This window comes from Chanodichthys erythropterus, chromosome 6 (assembly GCF_024489055.1).
Source record: "Chanodichthys erythropterus isolate Z2021 chromosome 6, ASM2448905v1, whole genome shotgun sequence".
NCBI lineage: Eukaryota > Metazoa > Chordata > Actinopteri > Cypriniformes > Xenocyprididae > Chanodichthys > Chanodichthys erythropterus.
In genome coordinates this window covers 30,762,785-30,782,493 of record NC_090226.1, presented here as the reverse complement: position 1 = coordinate 30,782,493, position 19,709 = coordinate 30,762,785, and the positions used below count along the sequence as shown (strand labels likewise).

The window sequence follows — 19,709 nt, the reverse complement described above, 5'->3', positions numbered from 1 at the left end:
TTGTTCATTTTTTGTTTATTTTTATTTCAATTATTGTTGTGTTTCATTTTATACTTACAAAATATAAAAATGTGTCAAGAATTCTGTAGTTTTGAAAGTTTAATAAAAAAGCATACCCGAGGAAAAATGAGGACAAAACACCGTCGAACTACAACGCCATCAGCTACATTCCACGCGTGACGTCACAATGCACGCCTCACCGCGCTACAGTTGCTGCAGCGACTGTTCGAAGTCAGTCGGCTTCCGTCACTCGTTCCAGCAGGTTCAGCGAAATATCGCTCTGAACAAACAGCGAGACCGACAGAGTTAATGACATATTACCCGTGTTGTGACAGTGCTTCAACTCAGCTAAATAGGAAGCATGGCAGTACAAATGAAGACCAAAGTTGTGCTGCTGGCATGTGGGTCCTTCAACCCCATCACAAACATGCACATGCGTATGTTCGAGCTGGCTCGAGATTATCTTCAAGACACGGGTACATTTTAAATTAAAGATGTATTAATGTATATATATTTATATATACACTGCAGAATGTGTTTCTTCTTATATTTTCTTGTCTTGTTTCCAGTCCAAATATCTAAAAATTCTTAAATCAAGAAGCATTTTCTAGACAAGTAAAAAAATATTGTCTTGTTTTCAGAAAAATTGAGTTTTTCCTTATTTCAAACTGAAAACAAGATTATTTTGCTTGCCTCATTGGCAGATTATTTTGTTTGTTTCAAGGAAACTTTTTTTTCTGGAAACAATACAATCATTTTTACTTGTCTAGCTTCTTGATTTGAGAATGTTTATATATTTGGACTGGAAATGAGACAAAAAAATTAAGATTTGTATATATTAAATCTTTGTATATATTAAAGTCATCTGTTTTTGTTAATCATTCATCTCATTTTTAAGATAAACATTATAGGCCTGCATATTAAACACACATAACTTAATATCTTTGTTTTTTCGAATCAGGGAGATACATAGTGGTGAAAGGAATAATCTCTCCAGTTGGAGATGGTTATAAAAAGAAAGGTCTGATTGAAAACTGTCATCGGCTGGAGATGGCTAGACTGGCTTCGGAGAGCTCTGAGTGGATCACTGTGGATGATTGGGAGAGTCAGCAGCCGGTGTGGGTGGAGACAGCCAAAGTACTAAGGTGAGAACATTTTAAGATCATGATGTTTTATTTTGGTTGAAGTAAAAGATAAATCTGACACAACGTTTCTGCATGATTTATGCATGAGTTATGTTCTCATCTTGTGTGGTTGAACGTTATATTTGATGTGCTATTATGTAAAAATTATCAATATTTTATGCAAAATTGACATTAAATCCGATAATTCTGATCTTTAATAGGCACCATCATGCAGGACTCATTTCCAGCAGTGACAGCAACAATAATGACTTGGATACAGTGAGGTGTGGGAAGAGGACAAAGATGGAGCAAAACAGAAACATCTGTCAGATTGGTTTTTCTTTTAACACGAAAGGAGGTATGAAAAATAATCCACAGCTGTCCTTCATGAGACAAATGTTCCTACTTCTCAGTGCACATGAAATGGTGTTTATTTTAGAAAGTTATTATGCTAAAATTTTATATTTAAAAATATTAAAATATGAATAAAATGTTAACATTGAAAAATTATAAAATGTACTATGAAATATACACTACCGTTCTAAAGTTTGGGGCCGGTACAGTAAAACAGTAATGTTGTGCAATGATATTGCAATTTAAAATAACTGTTTTCTATTTTAATATATTTTAAAATGTTTTCATTTATTTTATTTTTTTCCCCCTGTGATGGCAAAGCTCTATTTTCAGCTTTGTTATTATCACTGAAAACAGTTGTGCTCCTCAATATTTTTGTGGAAACCGTGTCACATACAAAAACACTAAAATGATGTGTATTATTGTCATCAATATTGGTATTTTAGACACACCTCAACTGAAGCTGTTGTGTGGTGCTGATGTGCTGGAGTCATTTGCTGTCCCCAACCTTTGGAAGCCCGAGGACATTGAGGAGATATTGGGGCGGTACGGTGTGGTGTGCATCACAAGATTTGGCAGTGATGCTGAGAAGTTTATCAGTGAGTCTGATGTGCTGTCCAGACACCGTAAGAACATCCACGTGGTTCAAGAATGGGTGACCAATGACATCTCAGCCACCCATGTGCGCTGTGCCATACGCAAAGGACATAGTGTACGCTACCTGCTCCCCGACCCTGTGGTACGTTATATTCAAGATCACAGTCTGTATAAGGAGAGCGAGCAGAAGAATGCTGATGACATCCTCGCCCCTCTTCAGAGATACACCAGCACCAACCATAGGTATACGCAGAATTGCAGTGATCCATTTGCTTCTTTTTTTCTGTAGCATTCGGCATTCTGAAAAAAAGCTCATATTTATTCAGTGCACAATGTTTAGTTCTTAATATTATGCCTGGAAAGTTTTTAATACGTTTTTAATATCACTATTAATAAGGATTGTATGATCTTTGTATCAGTCTTTAAATGGAGTGTTGGAGGATGTTTAAAGTGTAAAGTATACTTGCAATATTTGTAGTATGCTTAGCACAAAATAAATGTATTTTAAATTTTAGTATATATATATATATATATATATATATATATATATATATATATATATATATATATATATATATATATATATATATATATATATAATTTTTACTAGGTTAGCCATAGCATTTCTATTGCAACTGTGGCAAGTGTCACACAAAGTATCACATACAGTTTGACAACTGAATATCTGACATTATATTCTGTTTGAATTCTGTTGATCAGATACGAAACAACAGACACCGTGAGAGAGGTATGTCTGGAGATGTACATCAACAGTCTCTTATATTGCTGTGACAGTTGCTGGGTACCAGATGAGGAAGATGTGCAGCTGGAGGCTGATGACAACAATGTCATCTCAGAAGTAGTTCAACTGGTGTCTGAAGATCTGACCGACCCAGCATGGCCTTCAACCCAAATGGCAGGGAGCAGCAGTGAGATCGATCAGGGTGGCATGGATGCTTCTCCTGTAACCCCTGTGGAGAACAGGCCAACAGGTTAATGTCAACAAAGCATTTGAGATGCAACATTACAATTAGATGCAAAAAGAAAAATCTTACAAATTTGACTAATTATTCAAGTTTGACCTGTGGTTGGTTTCTAACAGCAAATCATTTGTTTTTCTTCTTTTTTTTTTTTTCCCAGAAAATACCAAAGTGAGGAAGAAGAACATTATTAGTGCATTCTTCCAAAAGCTATTTGGGATCTCAGCAAAGCCTAAGATGGATCTGACTGTTCCGGAGCCGTTGTGTGTCCCAGATAAAAGTGGGACAAAACTGTCGAGCCAACATCTCAAACGGATCTTTTTGTTACCGAGCAATCAAGTGTCCGAGTTCCAAGCGTTCCTGTGCCAGAACCTGAATTGGATCTGGCTAATTCAAAGGAAATATGTGTCCCGGAACCTATATCCTCAGATGTTCAGGAGGTGGATGTCAACATTGCCATCTCAGAGTTGAAGAGCCCTATGCTGGTGTCTGAAAATCTGACCGACCCAGCTGGACCTTCAACAGAAGTGGCCAGGAGCAGCAGTGGGATCGATCAGGGTGGCATGGATGCTTCTCCAGTAACCCCTGAGGAGAATAGCCCAAAAGGTGAATGTCAAAAAAACATTTGAGATGCAATATTATAATTAGATACAAAACTAAATTTCTTACAAGTTGGACTAATTATTCATGTTTAATCTGTGGAGATGTTTCTAAAAGCGTATTATATGTTTTTTTTTTTTGTTTTTTTTCAGAAAGTACCAAAGTGAGGAGGAAAAACAAAATTAGTGCATTCTTCCAAAAGCTTTTTGGGATCTCAGAAGCAAGCGCACACTGAAAAAGGATCTGGTAGTTCCTGAGCAATAAAGTGTCTCAGTTCCAAGCATTCCTGAGCCGAAACCTGAAGGTCTGGAGGCTAACATCAACAGCATCCCATTCAGTTACTGCACTTCAGTAGAAATAGATGTGCAACTGGAGGTTGATGCCATCACAGAGCTGAAGAATCACTGGTGTCTGAAGGTTTGACCGACCAAGCAGAAAGTACGTGTATTTCTCCAAAAGCTTGTTAGGGTCTCAGCACAGCCTGTGATGGATCCAGCTGTTCCAGAGTAGTTGTGTGTCCCTAGTGCCTGCACTTCCAAGCAGGAACCTAAGTGGCAGATCTTTCAGTGGCAGATAACTTTTTTTCAGTTGAAGGTCCATTGTGAATGGCTGTACACTGCCCCAGACACCTGTCACTGAGGTCCAAACCATTGTCTTCATAGGAAATAAGTCTACAATGTAAGCTTAATGTAATACGGGAGTATAAACAGGAATCAAACACAAATATTTTTCTACATTGTAAATCCTCTTTAGTGAAAGACTAATCTAGGCTGTTGTGTTCTTGTGCAGTGAGACAGCTAGGAACTGAGCCAAACTGAAGGAGATGGATATTACCCACATCCTGAATGCTGCAGCGTTGAAAAAGAACCAGAAGGTTTTGTTCGGAATGCCAAGAAAGAAAGACCTGAGAGGACGATTAATACAGGGGTGAAATATTACACTTATTGTTGCTTGTGGACATGCCAGCTGCAAAATTCATCCACAAGGCCCTGAGAAAACCATTTTTGAAAACCAAATTTATGTGAACCTCAAACATATATGTATATGTGTATGTGTGTGTGTGTGTGTGTATATATATTTATATACACACATATACATACAGTCAAATCAAAAATTATTCAGACACTAGATATAATTTTATTTTACAAGTGGGTGCAGGACACTATAGTTCATTTATGCAAGTGAGGATAGCAAAATAAAGTAAACTGTGACATATTATACCCAAAAATTATTCATACACTTTGACCTGACCATGGTTTGCTTAAGTGTTATCTGACATAATTAAGATATTTTTTCAGACACAGTTTAACTTTGAGATCTCGTCATATTTTATTACCCTTTTTTTTTAACTATAGTGAATAAACTTTTTTGAATATTTTGAATACTTATTTGACTAATGAATGAAATGTTCAAGGTGTCTGAACAAATTTTGGTTTGACAATATATATATATACATATATATTGTCAGATTATTGCACAGTAATGAATGGCTGTCATTGAATACTGGCTGTCGTGTGTGCATGAGGGTTAAAGTCATCAGTAAAAAAATCCTTGACTGCTGTTTTGACATAGTCTTTATCTTCATATGGACATTTTAGTCATATTTGTTAATTCTCTTTAATGCATTTGCCCTGTTTTGTTCTGTTTTCTTGGGAAACTGGTTTATTTTTATTTTATTTTGTCATTAATTTTAAGGAGATAAAAATGGTCCTTATCAGCCTTGATTAACATGGCAGTAAAATTCGATCACATTATGTGTACAAAATATGATAGTAACATGTTAATTTATTCAGAAGACTAAACATTCTATCTCTGACCAGTTGACACTTATTTTGTGCTTTTGATTCTTATTATTTATCTTTATTTTGTACATTTGTTTCTTATTGTCTATAATTTGTGATTTGACCCTGTCCTTGTAACATGTATGTTCAGTTTTGGTTTTGTTTCTCTGTGTTCTGTTTTACCTGCCTGAGTTAATAGTTAGTTTCCTTGGTTATTAATTAGCTCTACACCTCTCCGTGTCCTCGGTTCTGTTTACTCCCTATGCTCGCACCTTTAAATATTTAAAGATATTTACCCAGTTGTTTTTGCTTTAGTACAGACTCGTCTCCCACTTCTCCAGCGGCACGTTGCAAGATTCAAGATTTGCCAAACTCACTCCATAGTGGGGGATTCAAGATCAGCATTGATCAACCAAAAGCACACCTTGACTAGATCAGTGGTTCCCAACCAGAAGAAACTCTTGGTTTACCAAAGAAAACCTGCTCCCGACCAGGTTAGGTTCACAGAGTAAGTTACCATGGTAAATGGCTCTGAGTTACCTCTCTTTCAGAAACGGGCTTGACGTACCCTGCTATCTCGGGTTTGATATACCTCCCATTCTGAAACAGAAAACCGAGAGTTTCCCTCCTTTCAGGGTTAGAATACTCAGAGTGTTCACTTAACTTCCTTTCTGAGACGGGCCTCTGATCCGATTTGGTTTTATAACCAAGGAACTCCGGCAGTCATGAATAAAGAAACAACATCGAGTTGGTACCTACAGCATTTTCAGGCAGACCAATGATATGGCATTGGTATTCTGTATCATCCTGGTGTACTTTGAAGGCACACATTTGCTGTATGTAATTTACATTTTTCTGTTTAAAAGATAAACTGAATAATTTGGGGAAATTCTGGGGAGAGCCTGCTCCTACTGAATCAAAAGCTGGGAAAACTGTTAAACTCATTAGCTCTCAGAGACTGTATTATTGCCAGCATTCTTGTCTGTCTCAGATGCTGTGGGTCATAAAACATGCTTGGAAGGCTGTTTCTATAGACTGGATTTTGCACAAACACCCACAAAACATTTGCTATTCATATGTGTAACAGGCTTGCTCTTTTCCCATCTGCAACTGAGCAGAATGGCCTGGCACTGCTCCACCCCTTCATTTACTCTTTAATTATATAGTATGAGTGCTGTCTTTGCCTTTGTTATGCCTGTGGCTCTGTGTTTAAAATGCATCTTGTTCCCCTGCTTTTCTTGGCAGTCTTGTTGTTTTGTTGTCACTTGGGTTGAGGGAAAAATGCCCAAAGGTTACAAGACTCTGTTCATTCATAGTTGCCCCATCTCACCAATTCTCCTTAAAGCTTTAAATACCCAGATGATTTTTTGCTCTGTTTAGTATTTCACTCTCTGTAGTTAAGGTACAAAACTTCTACTGCAGTTCAGAGGTGCATTTTATAGGAATGCATTAGAGCTGGAAGGTAAAATAAATCGATTTTTGGACAAGAAGATTGAAACAAGTAGAATGATTGCAGTAGCTTTATTGTATAGGTGTAAGGGTATGAAAATGAGTTTACATTTAGGTGATGATTCTTCTGTCCTACAGCAGTTTACCTAAAATGTGGCACCCTCTTTTAAGAGTAAAGCCGGGTGCACACTGTGCGATTTATAGCAGTCCTTTAGGATTGTTGCTTGTCAGACTGTACGAACATGATCCTCATGTCACACTGTGGGGATTTCAGCCTTCATTTATATTAAACTGTACGATCTGTAAAAAATGGACGTGCCCATGAAAACTCATCCGGTGTTTTACATCATCAACCCACACATGTTCATGTGACTGTGAGCTGCTGCATTACACGTGGGACTGAAATGGTGGCTAACAAAGACATCTCTAGCGTTAATTTTGATCATGGCTTGTCTTGAAAAACGAAGACAATTTGACATTTGTCGTAGGAGAAGTCACACTGGGGGGCTATGTGCCAAATCTTCTGACACTGCCAGAATTTTGTCAGAGGTAAAATTTGATCGCAGCGGTCATTAATCGGCTGTCGGTGAATGTCAAACTAGCCATCAAAGACTATAGATTTTAGCCTAGGATTATAGAAATCTTTTAGGATTTGCAAAATTTGCCTCAGATGATCAAATCGTGTCCAAAATCGCACAGTGTACACCCGGCTTAAGTGTGACAAAATTAGGATTAACCTTAAACTTTAGCTTTACACTCACTAATTAAGCCAATGAACCCATCTCAACAAATTCAGACTGGCAAATCTAGAACCTTTTGAGGATGTGAGACAAGGGCTATGTGCAGAGTAGTGTACCATTATACTGTTTTACTATTCCTGTAGTATTAAAGGGTTAGTTCACCCAAAAATGAAAATGATGTCATTAATGACTCACCCTCATGTTGTTCCAAGACCTCCGTTCATCTTCGGAACACAGTTTAAGATATTTTAGATTTAGTCCAAGAGCTTTCTGTCCCTCCATTGAAAATGTATGTGCGGTATACTGTCCATGTCCAGAAAGATAATAAAAACATCATCAAAGTAGTCCTTGTGACATCAGTGGGTTAGTTAGAAGTTTTTGAAGCATCGAAAATACATTTTGGTCCAAAAATACCAAAAAATACGACCTCACTCTTTATGCATGGAATACTTAGATGACCCTCCGCATTTGCCAAATAGTGCAGTACATAACAGAGTGTAATGAACTGTATCCTACAATGCAATGAGCTTTTGACCTAGATCTGAACTAGATCTCACTCAATATTGCAGTGTATGGAATTTTAAAATCACATCTTATAGTGAGTTTATAGATGGTAACTAAATGCCACTTTAACACAAGTCATGTGATAGCATGACTGTTTAAAATGTTGGTAAAATTAACAGTTTACTATATTAAAATATTTATTTAGCATTTTTATTACCCACCATTTCACATACAATTTAAAATTGTATTGAAAAAAAAATTAGAAATACTGTATGAATTTGTAATTTAGTGAAATTACAATGGAATGATGTGGTGTGTACTAAGAGGTTTAGGATAGGACCTCTTTTAATTCCAAACATTAACTATTTTCCCATGTACTTTCTCTCTTTACAGCTAGACAGAAATGATGGGTACTGTACTTCCTGATTGTACATTCCTGGTTACTGTATGATCACATGACAAAAATATTGACTGTTGCCTGGATACAGGGGGTGGGTCAATTTACCCACTAGTTCATTATATCCCACTCTTCCCTGTGTCACATATCAAGCACAGTTTGCATATAGAATACTGATGCATGAAGACTTTTGACTTGGAGGGATTTTATACCACAGTTTTGAAAATATGACTTACGGCAGCCTGATCAATATCAGCAAAGATTCATATTTGAAAATATGTATTGGTAATTTTTTTTTACCAATTTTTTGTTTTTGCATTGCCATGACTTGTAAAATATATCTATAAATCTCAGTCATAAAAAAGTGATTATAAGGTATACTGCTTAAAAAAAAAGTACAATAGAAAGTACAGTACCCACTCCAAGATGAAGACCAAAGCATTTGTCATGTTTCATGTTTCATATTATTGAAGAAAAAAAAAAAATAAAGAAAGAGAGGAGATGGCTTGCTAAACATGAGACTTAATATAGGGTTTCTGGATAATTATAGCCAAGTCATAGCCTAATTATAGTTTGGAAAATTGAAAATGTTTCTACTTACCACATGCCTGAGGGCTCCCATTTTGAATTGTCTATAGAGTCTAAGAGTTGGGTTTTAAGATTAGACTTACATTTAAAGTTTAAGTCAAATGTTATGTGAACATTTCAGATATGACTTTTTTTTTTTAATCTTGCATTCGCAGAAAGACCGGAAAACCTGAATACAACTGTTTGCTTAATGAATACTGTGCAGTATATATTGTATACTGTTTGCAAAAAAAAAAAAAAAAAAAAGTATTTGGTTCTTTAACGTTAAAAACAGATAAACATTTTAAATAACAGTAAGAAAACGTCTCGGTTACATAGGTAACCCTCGTTCCCTGAAGGAGGGAACGGAGACGTACGTCGGACAGACCGACGAATAGGAATCTCGCTAGAGAGGCCAATCTACTTCGAGTGTAACTAAACGAGCCAATGCACATTGGCATGCAATCATATGCATCAGCTGCTCGCCTCGCAGCGCGGGTATATAATGAGCAGCAGGTGCGTTGCATCTTCAGGTTTTCGCTGAGGAGCCGAACCCAGCAGGCGGCAGCATCAGCAGGACAACGCCTGTGGCGACGGGACGTACGTCTCCGTTCCCTCCTTCAGGGAACGAGGGTTACCTATGTAACCGAGACGTTCCCATTCAGTCGGTCACGTTCGACGTACGTCGGACAGACCGACGAATAGGAATCCCTACCAAAGCGCCACAGGGGCTGCCCTCTTCCAGCGCTCTGTCGTGAGCCACCTGAACCCCCTTGCCTAAGGACGGTGGGACCAGGCTCACGCAGAGAGGGTCGATCACTGTTGTTCCCAAAACCCACTCAGTGCGACAATTGGATAACGCTGGGAAAGCGTAGCCTTACATGCGATAAGGAACGCTGCGGAAGCCATATCCTTCCCCGAAGGAGTTATATGGATAAGTACATATGGACTAACCTTGTAGGTTGTACAACATATGGAAGAACTGGGGTGACTCCACTCGGTGAGAGATGGGTTCTCCCAGAGGGAAAGACACGGGCTTCGTTTAGGAGCAGCCGTGGAAAGCCATATGGGATCCCCGTAGGGTCACACATATGGAACCCAGCCTAAATCCGGTTCTCAAGGATACAACGGAGTATAGGCCTGGCGCCAGACGCTCCGCCACGTCGGCTGCCGAAGGGTAACCGGAGGACTCAACAGGGTCTGCCCGTAGGGACTCTCTGGAGAATAGAATGCGCATGTAGCGCAGCAAGCCGACACTAAGCCGGGGCCTCTCCGTGTCTCTGACCTGAGGCGAGAACACGGGAGGAGACCGGCTCGACACGAAGGCTATAGTATCTAGCGAACGTGTTAGGTGTCGCCCAGCCCGCAGCTCTACAAATGTCTGTTAGCGAGGCGCCACGAGCCAGCGCCCAGGAGGATGCCACACCTCTCGTGGAGTGGGCATGCAACCTGAGCGGGCAGGGCACGCCCTGAGCTTGGTAAGCCAGGGCGATGGCATCCACTATCCAGTGGGCCATCCTCTGCTTGGAGACAGCCTTTCCCTTCTGCTGGCCTCCGTAACAGACGAAGAGCTGGTCTGAGGTCCTGAAGCTTCGAGTTCTGTCTATGTACAGTCGCAAGGCACGAACTGGACAGAGCAAAGCCAGGGCTGGGTCTGCCTCCTCCGAGGGCAGCGCTTGCAGGCTCACCACCTGATCCCTGAAGGGAGTGGTAGGAACCTTGGGCACATAGCCAGGCCGGGGTCTCAGTACCACGTGGCTGTCACCCGGCCCGAACTCTAGGCACGATTCGTCGACCGAAAATGACTGCAGGTCCCCTACCCTCTTGATGGAGGCCAATGCCACCAGCAGCAAAGTTTTCATAGAGAGAATCTTTAAGTCTGCTGACAGCAAAGGCTCAAAGGGAGCAATCTGGAGTGCTCTGAGCACCAGAGTAAGGTCCCAAGAGGGTATGGAGGGGGGACGAGGAGGATCTAACCGTCTCGCCCCCCTAAGGAACCTGACGACCAGGTCGTGCTGACCAACAGATTTGCCATCTATGTGGTCGTGGTAAGCGGAGATAGCAGCAGAATGGACTTTGAGGGTGGAGGGGGACAGCCTACGCTCCAACCCTTGCTGCAAGAAGGAAAGCACGACACCGATCGAGCATCTTCGGGGGTCTTCTCGGCGAGAAGAGCACCACTCGACGAACAGGTTCCACTTCGAGGCGTAAGCACGTCTCGTAGACAGTGCACGTGCCGAAGTGATGGTGTTAAGTACCTCGGGGGGTAAGTCACCTAGAACCTCCGCGTCCCGTCCAGGGACCAGACATGGAGTTTCCAGAGGTCTGGACGCGGGTGCCAAAGAGTGCCCCGTCTCTGAGAGAGGAGGTCCTTCCTCAGAGGGATGGGCCAGGGAGGGGCTGTCGCGAGGAGTGAGAGTTCTGGGAACCAGGTCCGGTTGGGCCAGTAAGGCGCAACTAACAAGACCTGCTCCTCGTCCTCCCTGACTTTGCACAGGGTCTGTGCAAGTAGGCTCACTGGGGGAAACGCATATTTGCGCAGGCCCCGGGGCCAGCTGTGAGCCAGTGCGTCTGTCCCGAGTGTTCCCTCGGTCAGAGAGTAAAACAACTGGCAGTGGGAGGTTTCTGGTGAGGCAAACAGGTCTACCTGAGCCTCTCCGAACTCTCTCCAGATCAGCTGAACCACCTGGGGGTGGAGTCGCCACTCTCCGGGCAGCGCAGCTCGTGATAGCTCGTCGGCCACACGGTTGAGCACACCGGGGACATGAATGGCGCGAAGCGACCTCAGATGCTTCCGACTCCACAGGAGGAGATGGCGGGCGAGTTGCGACATGCGACGGGAGCGTAGACCACCTTGGCGGTTGATGTACGCAACGGTCGCAGTGTTGTCCGTACGGACCAGTACATGCTTGTCGCGAAGCAGGCCTTTGAGGCGGCTCAGCGCAAGGCGTACTGCCAGCAACTCGAGGCAATTGATGTGCCAATGCAGATGGGGTCCCGTCCAAACCCCTGAGACTGCATGCCCGTTGTACGTGGCACCCCAGCCGGTGGCAGAAGCATCTGTGAAAACCACAGCATGCCGGGACACCTGTTCTAGGGGCACTCCTGCCCGGAGAAACAAAGGGTCCGACCACGGACTGAAGGTTCGGCGGCACTCCTGAGTGATTGGCACCCGGAACGTGCCGCGTTGCCACGCCCATCTCGGGACTCGGCCGTGAAGCCAGTGCTGAAGCGGTCTCATATGAAGCAGCCCGAGCGGTGTTACAGCCGCTGCAGCCGCCATATGCCCCAGGAGCCTCTGAAAAAACTTCAGTGGGACCGCTGTCCTGCCATTGAACGTATTCAGGCAGTTCAACACCGACCGAGCACGTTCCTCTGTGAGGCGTGCTACCCGTTCGACCGAATCCAACTCCATACCGAGAAAAGAGATCCTCTGCACTGGGGCGAGTTTGCTCTTCTCCCAGTTGACCTGAAGCCCCAACTGGCTGAGGTGCCTGAGCACTAAGTCCCTGTGTTCGCACAACTGATCCCGAGACTGTGCTAGAATGAGCCAGTCGTCCAGGTAGTTGAGAATGCGAACACCCTGTTCTCTCATGGGAACAAGGGCTCCCTCCACGACTTTCGTGAAGACGCGGGGAGACAGGGCCAGCCCGAAGGGTAAGACTCTGTACTGATATGCTCGACCTTCGAACGCGAATCTCAGGAATGGCCTGTGTCGCGGAAGAATCGAAACATGAAAGTACGCGTCCTTCAGGTCGATCGCTGCAAACCAATCTCGGGGACGGATGCACTCGAAAATGCGTTTCTGCGTAAGCATTTTGAACGGTAGCTTGTGAAGGCTCCGATTCAAAACTCGCAGGTCCAAGATCGGTCGTAACCCGCCGCTTTTCTTGGGTACAATGAAGTAGGGGCTGTAGAACCCTGACCTCAAATCGGCTGGAGGGACCGGCTCTATCGCGTCCTTCGCCAGTAGGACTGCAATCTCCGCACGCAGAACAGGGGCATCGACATCTTTCACTGAAGTGAAGAGGACGCCCCTGAACTTGGGGGGACGCCGGGCGAACTGAATCGCATAGCCGAGCCTGATGGTCCGGAGGAGCCAGCGAGACGGACTGGGGAGCGCTAGCCAGGCTCCCAGAGACCGCACCAGCGGCACCAAGGGGACCACCGGCGTACCCGCCGCGGGGCAGCGAGGTGGAACGCAGGGACGCGGCCCGGGAGGCTCTCTGTGTGAGGCGGCCCGAAGCGGGGTCACAGTGTGCTGTGCAACACTTACCTGCCTCCACGGGTGGACAGAGGGAGCAGTCGAGGATTTGCTTACCTGCTGCTCGCTGCTGTCCGCTGGCGACAGAAGAGGTGGATGAGAGTGGTGAGGTTCTAGCCCTCCCACTGCTCTCCGAGCCCTCTTCGGACCCGGAGATAAAGGAAACTGCTCCTTTCTTGAAAATTTGGGTACCGCTGGCCGTTGAGCCAGCGGCGGAACAAAAGGAAACAACAAAAGATTCTCCACCCGGCCCTCCTCCGGGGGAAGGAGTGGTGCATTCACCACCTCCTGAAAAGCAGTCCCCTCCATCTCCGGGTCGCCCGTCCTAGGGCCGCTTGGACTTGGCCTTGCCACCCTTCTTCTTGGGGGGTGGCTGGACGGGCTGGGCGCCCCGCCCGCGACCGGCTCCACGGCGCCGCTTGGATGGAGGCTGCTGCTGCTGGGGCGCGGGAGCGGGGGCGGCTGCAGGGGGGCGCCCTCGGCGACGGGTAGTCTGAGGTGCCGCCGGCGGTGGAGGTGCAGCAGCTGACCGCCTCGGCAGGATGTGACTGATGGCCTCAGACTGCCTTTGTACAGCCGAGAACTGTTGGGCAAAGTTCTCGACCGCGTCGCCGAAAAGGCCGGTCTGGGACACGGGGGAATTAAGAAACCTGACCTTGTCGGTATCCCTCATGTCCGCAAGACACAGCCAGAGATGGCGTTCCTGGACCACCATAGTGGACATCGCACGACCCACTGACCGCGCCGTAACCTTCGTCGCTCGAAGCGCGAGGTCCGTCGCGGCACGAAGTTCCTGGAGAACTTGTGGATCATGACCACCCTCGTGCAGGTCCCTCAGTGCCTTGGCCTGATGGACCTGCAACAACGCCATAGCGTGTAAGGCAGAGGCAGCTTCCCCACAGGCCTGATAAGCCTTGCCGGTAAGATCCGACGAGTACTTACAGGCCCGGGAAGGGAGAGACGGCTCCCCCCGCCAGGTGGAGTTAGGGCACAGTTGCATAGCAACGGCCCGTTCCACAGGGGGTATGCGCGTGTAACCCTTCGCTGCCCCGCCATCAAGGGTGGTGAGGGAGGAGGACCCACCGACACTGTTTCGGGCAGTAAAAGGTGCCGTCCACGTGCCCGTGAGCTCTTCATGCACCTCCGGGAAGAAGGGCACTGGGGTGGGGGGCTGAGAACCAGCCCTGGCCACCCCGAGATACCAGTCATCCAACCTCGAGGGTTCGGGACACGGTGGAGGATTCCACACGAGCCCGACCCTGTTGGCGGCCCGGGAAAGCATAGCCATCATTTCCGGGTCCGTGTCGGGCACAGTTGTCACCCCCGAAGGAGGCAACTGCGCCGACTCATCCTCCCCAGAAGTATCAGGCTCACCCTCCGATGCAGCGATCGACATCCGGTCGTCTGGGGAGCTCCGAAGGAAACGGATGGTACACACCTCTGGGGTGGTCCACCACGTTCCGAGGGCAGCTCTACTGGCTGCGGAGCGCACGAGGGGGGAGGGTTCCTAGGGGGTTGGTTCCCCGAAGGAAGCGCGCTCACCGTTATCCTCAAGTCACCAGCCCCGCCGCTCGCAGCAACCCTCTGAGGAGGATTGGAGCGAGGCGTCGGGACCGGGACTCCACCCCTTTGCAGAAAGTGGAGTCTCGACCGCAACTCCGCGATGGTCATCTTCCCACAATGGGTACATGACTCATCCACAAACGCTGCCTCAGCGTGCCTTAAGCCCAAGCACGCGATACAGCGCTGGTGACCATCCCGAGGCGCCAGGTAACGACCGCATCCAGAAACACACAAGTAGAACGACATCTTTAAAAAGACGCGAACTACTCGTGTTAGCTCTTTCAAGGACTGACTCTTTTAGGTGCTGAAGCACGCAGGGGAATAGCCGCTGCAGCACAGACAGGGAATGTGCAGCCTGTCGTGTGCACTCTCCTTGAAGGCGCTCCTCTTACCAGCTGTAACAACAGCTTTTTAGCGCTCTAGGCGCACCGTTTCACCAGCCGTGAGAACGGCCTTCACGCTGATTACAGCTTTGCTCAATCAAATTAAAGGCAAAAACAAAAACAAAAGGAGAATCGGCCCCGCTGCTGCGCTGTCCGCCTGCACCTCGCAACAAAGAGACGTCTTGAAGAGAGACTCGTTCACCACACTCGCTTTCAGTAGCTGTCTTCATAGAAGGTTTGGCTCCGAAGCGAAAAGCTGAAGATGCAACGCACCTGCTGCTCATTATATACCCGCGCTGCGAGGCGAGCAGCTGATGCATATGATTGCATGCCAATGTGCATTGGCTCGTTTAGTTACACTCGAAGTAGATTGGCCTCTCTAGCGAGATTCCTATTCGTCGGTCTGTCCGACGTACGTCGAACGTGACCGACTGAATGGGAACTTTAGCTAAATTGGTTCATCACTTCACATAAAACATGCCAAGTGGCACGTTGTTAATGTTACTACAGTAATTTCATGAATTTGATATAATTCTGACATCTTTTCTATTCATTAAAACCAAAAGTTTTAATGAAGTGAAAATATTTATTGATAATGATAATATTAATATAATATTTATTTGAGTGAAAATTTTCAAATATAATTCATAGTGTTGCTATTATGACATACAGTATCTTCAATGATAATATAGACCATTTTGTATGTGCACTACCGGTCAAAGGTTTTTGAAAAGTACGATTTTTAAAATGTTTTTAAAAGAAGTTACGTCTGCTCACCAAGGTTTCATTTATTTGATCCAAAATACACCAAAAACAGTAATATTGTGAAATATTATTCCAATTTAAAATAACTTTTCTATTTGAATATATTTTAAAATGTAATTTATTCCTGTGATGCAAAGCTGAATTTTCAGCATCATTACTCCAGTCTTCAGTGTCACATGATCCTTCAGAAATCATTCTATGCCGATTTGCTGATTAAGAAACATTTATTATTATTATCAATGTTGAAAACAGTTGTGTACATTTTTTTTCAGGATTATTTGATGAATAGAACGTTCAAAAGAACAGCATTTATCTGAAATATAAAACTTTTGCAACATTATAAATGTCTATAGTCACTTTTGATCAATTTAATGCATCCTTGCTGAATAAAAGTATTAATTTCTTTAATTTCTTTCAAAAAAAAAAAAAAAAACTTTTAATGACCCCCCAAATTCAATTTAGTTGTATGAACAAAAGAAATTCAAGTAAAGCTGACAAAATTTCTTTGAGTAAATACAAATCATTTGAATGTCACTGTTACATAAAATGTATATGTGTAGTTTACTTAATAATGTTGATTATTACGTAAGGTGAACACATTTATTGACTTAATTTGCCTCATTAATGAACTATTTGCTCTACATAATGTACTCAAAAAATAGCTATTGAACAAACTTTGTTCAATAGTTATTTTTTGAGTACATTATGTAAACTCAATTAAATTGAGAGCAGGAATTCCATCCTAAACATGCGTATATGAGTGCGCACCGCCTAAACAGACACCACTCTTCTGTATAATGGTAACCACAAAATTCAAAAACATTACAGAAACTCCTCTAAATGTCCGGCATAAATGAACATTAAACACTAACATAAACTAACAACATCTTTCCCTTTACTGAAAAACACATAAAATAACTCTTTAATTCCTAAATTTACTCTCCTAATGCAGTCCCTTGCAAAGCATGCTGGGAACTACGGATCCACTGCCCAGTTAGTTATGTCAACATTAATTTGTGTTTCACTCAGCAATGTTAAGTTGACTGAACAAACACTTACTAAGTAAAGCTGACAATACTCATTTTTAGTTGAAACAACGCAGTTAAATTACGTTCATGTTGTTACATGAGTTTTTTAAGTAATGTGAACATGGGTGATTTGAGTGAAATTAACAACAGTGAAAGTTCATTTTTTTGAGTGTAGCTTTCTATCTGTGTTGCTTACATCATATCAATATCTGCATGGCAAGTTTTTACCTTTCTATGGTTTTTAACTGTAACAATAGCAAACCCAAAAGACTGGTCAGGTGTTATTTGCCCTTTAATATTTAAGAGGTTGTAAATAACTGTAAATTTACAAAACAGACAATATTATATTAAACATTTAAATAATGACATAAAATGAACAGATCTGATTGACCTGTAACAAGATAACAATAATACATTTATTAAAATTAAAGGGATAGTTCACCCAAAGTTATTTTGAAGAATGGATTTAAATCCGATCACTCAAACCACTACAGGAGATGGTCTGAGACGCATTCCAGTCAAAACTCTCTATGCATCAGTCTAAATTCATCTGGTTGTTAAAACTACATATGTAAATTTTACTTCTCTTAAAATACTAAAACTGAAACATGTGAGAGTCAGATATGACACTACTGCATCACGCATCGCCACAGATCTCTTTAGCAAGCTGCTAAATTGATTCAAACTGTCGCATATGAAAGTGAAAGTTAGTCGCAGACACGTGACACACAATTATCTTCATTAAAAGTAATGAGACCTTACCAGTGCTGTTGCCGCTCTCTCCTATTGCGTTCTTTGATTTTAAAATTCTCTGTCAGTTATTGTCATTGTTTAATGTGTGGATTGCAAAAGTGTGACAAAGAAAAATGCAACTGGCTGCGATGGCACGGTCCTGTCTGGAGTCTTTCCCCTGCCGTTGGTTACATTCCCTCTGCTAGATCTGTCCAGCTGGGGTAACCCTGGTTCTGCTGCCCATGCTGGGGCCGTCCAGCTCCTCAGTTCCGCCTTCTCTATTAGCTCCCTCCAGCTCTCCGGCTCTGCTTCAGGCCTCCCGATCCCCAGCTTGGCTCGATGAGGCGGATTCCCTGGCTTCATCTTGGTCCTCCAAGCCCATGACTGCACTCTTGGCCTGTCAGCCTTCCTGCTCCACCTTGGCTCTGCACTCCTTCTACTCCACCCTGGCTCCTCCCTTAGGTGCCGATCCTGTGGGTGCTGAGGGGCTGGATTTAACCAATCAAAAAATCAATTGAGATTCGGGAACCACTCTGATTGGTGGATCTCAGATTGGGTCCTGGCATGTCATAATACACACAATTCTACCATTATATTCAGCATTACAACATGACAACCTGACACTAAAGTTTGTGTTTTTTTTTTTTTTGGACAATAATAAATTGCATTTTAAATAATTAACTCCAAAATCATCAGGTATGATACAACACAGGGGTTCCTGTGAGTGCTAAGGACCCTGAAATGTTGATATTGTAATAATACCATTTTGGTGAAACTGTTTTGGAAATGCTCCAGTGTGTATTTGTGCTTGCTTTCTGGAGAACGTCAAATGTTTCTATTTACAGCTGTCACTCATAGCATAAGACAAAAATGGCATGTGAAAATAGATCAGAATATTTTTGAAATTCTATTTATTTGTAAAAGTAATGTCTTTTAAAAAATCTTATATCTCACTGCAGTGTTACAATGCACATTGCTATTCTTATAGTGAAGCCATTGCTCACATATTACATTTGCAATTTAATAGAGCATCAGCCAAAAATTAAATTTGCACATCTGTGAAAGTTTCCAGGTTGGAAATCCGTCATGTGGCATTCTAGTGAAATCAAGTAGGAAATTCCAAGTTTCTGAATTGAATGGATTGCAACATTCCATTGAAAATATCAACAGAAGGAAAAAAATAAAAGAAAGTCATGTATATAATAAGCATTACGTTTTTAAGGAAGATCACTGCAGCACACCATAGTGTCAAGACATCTGTTCTACAGCTTGACTGAGAAAATGGTTTATGTTCAAAACGCAGTGTGTGTATATCGTCTTTGGAGCGTGTTCATGGAGTAATGACAGATTCTTGCAGGGTGCAGCACTACTATGATGTAGTGCTTTAAAAAGAGGTCATCCAGTGTCTGCATCCTGTTAAAAATGCCAATGTTCTGTGCTGTTGGTTTGGACATTTATATATAGAAGTCTACAAATGTCTGTCACACATCTCCGTTTCATAAACTTACCACAATATCACTTTCCTCAGATGATTGCAAAAGTGAACACACTAAAGTTTTTTAAGTCTCAGTTGTTCAAAGTTAACCCCCTCCCTCCTCCCCCATTCAGGAACAGTCACATGCATATGGAAATGATTGGGTTTAACACTCCTGGAAATAGTGTTGAGAAAAATTTATCAAGCAATGGGTCTGCCAAGAAAATTCCATGATATGGTCTATGATTTCTCTTCAGATATGTTCAGAAAATCTTAGAGATTGGGATCTGAGGAAACATTTTCGCTTTTTACTTTATACTTGGCTTAGCATCACATTGCGCAAGTCGTAAATGAGCATTAGTTTGGGAGTTTCTCAAGCACAGGGAGAAACCCAGACAGACTTTATG

At 43.3% G+C, this 19,709-nt stretch overlaps 1 protein-coding gene across 1 annotated transcript; it reads left to right on the top strand.

Annotated features, from left to right (window-relative positions):
* The first annotated feature begins 361 nt into the window (after nucleotides 1-361).
* On the top strand, nucleotides 362-4,078 carry LOC137021281 (nicotinamide/nicotinic acid mononucleotide adenylyltransferase 1-like). Its single transcript, XM_067387558.1, has 8 exons — nucleotides 362-476; nucleotides 962-1,145; nucleotides 1,346-1,482; nucleotides 1,925-2,318; nucleotides 2,796-3,067; nucleotides 3,216-3,335; nucleotides 3,485-3,661; nucleotides 3,930-4,078. The coding sequence occupies exons 1-8, from the start codon at nucleotides 362-364 to the stop codon at nucleotides 4,076-4,078; spliced, it is 1,548 nt and encodes a 515-aa protein (XP_067243659.1).
* Nucleotides 4,079-19,709: the final 15,631 nt, after the last annotated feature.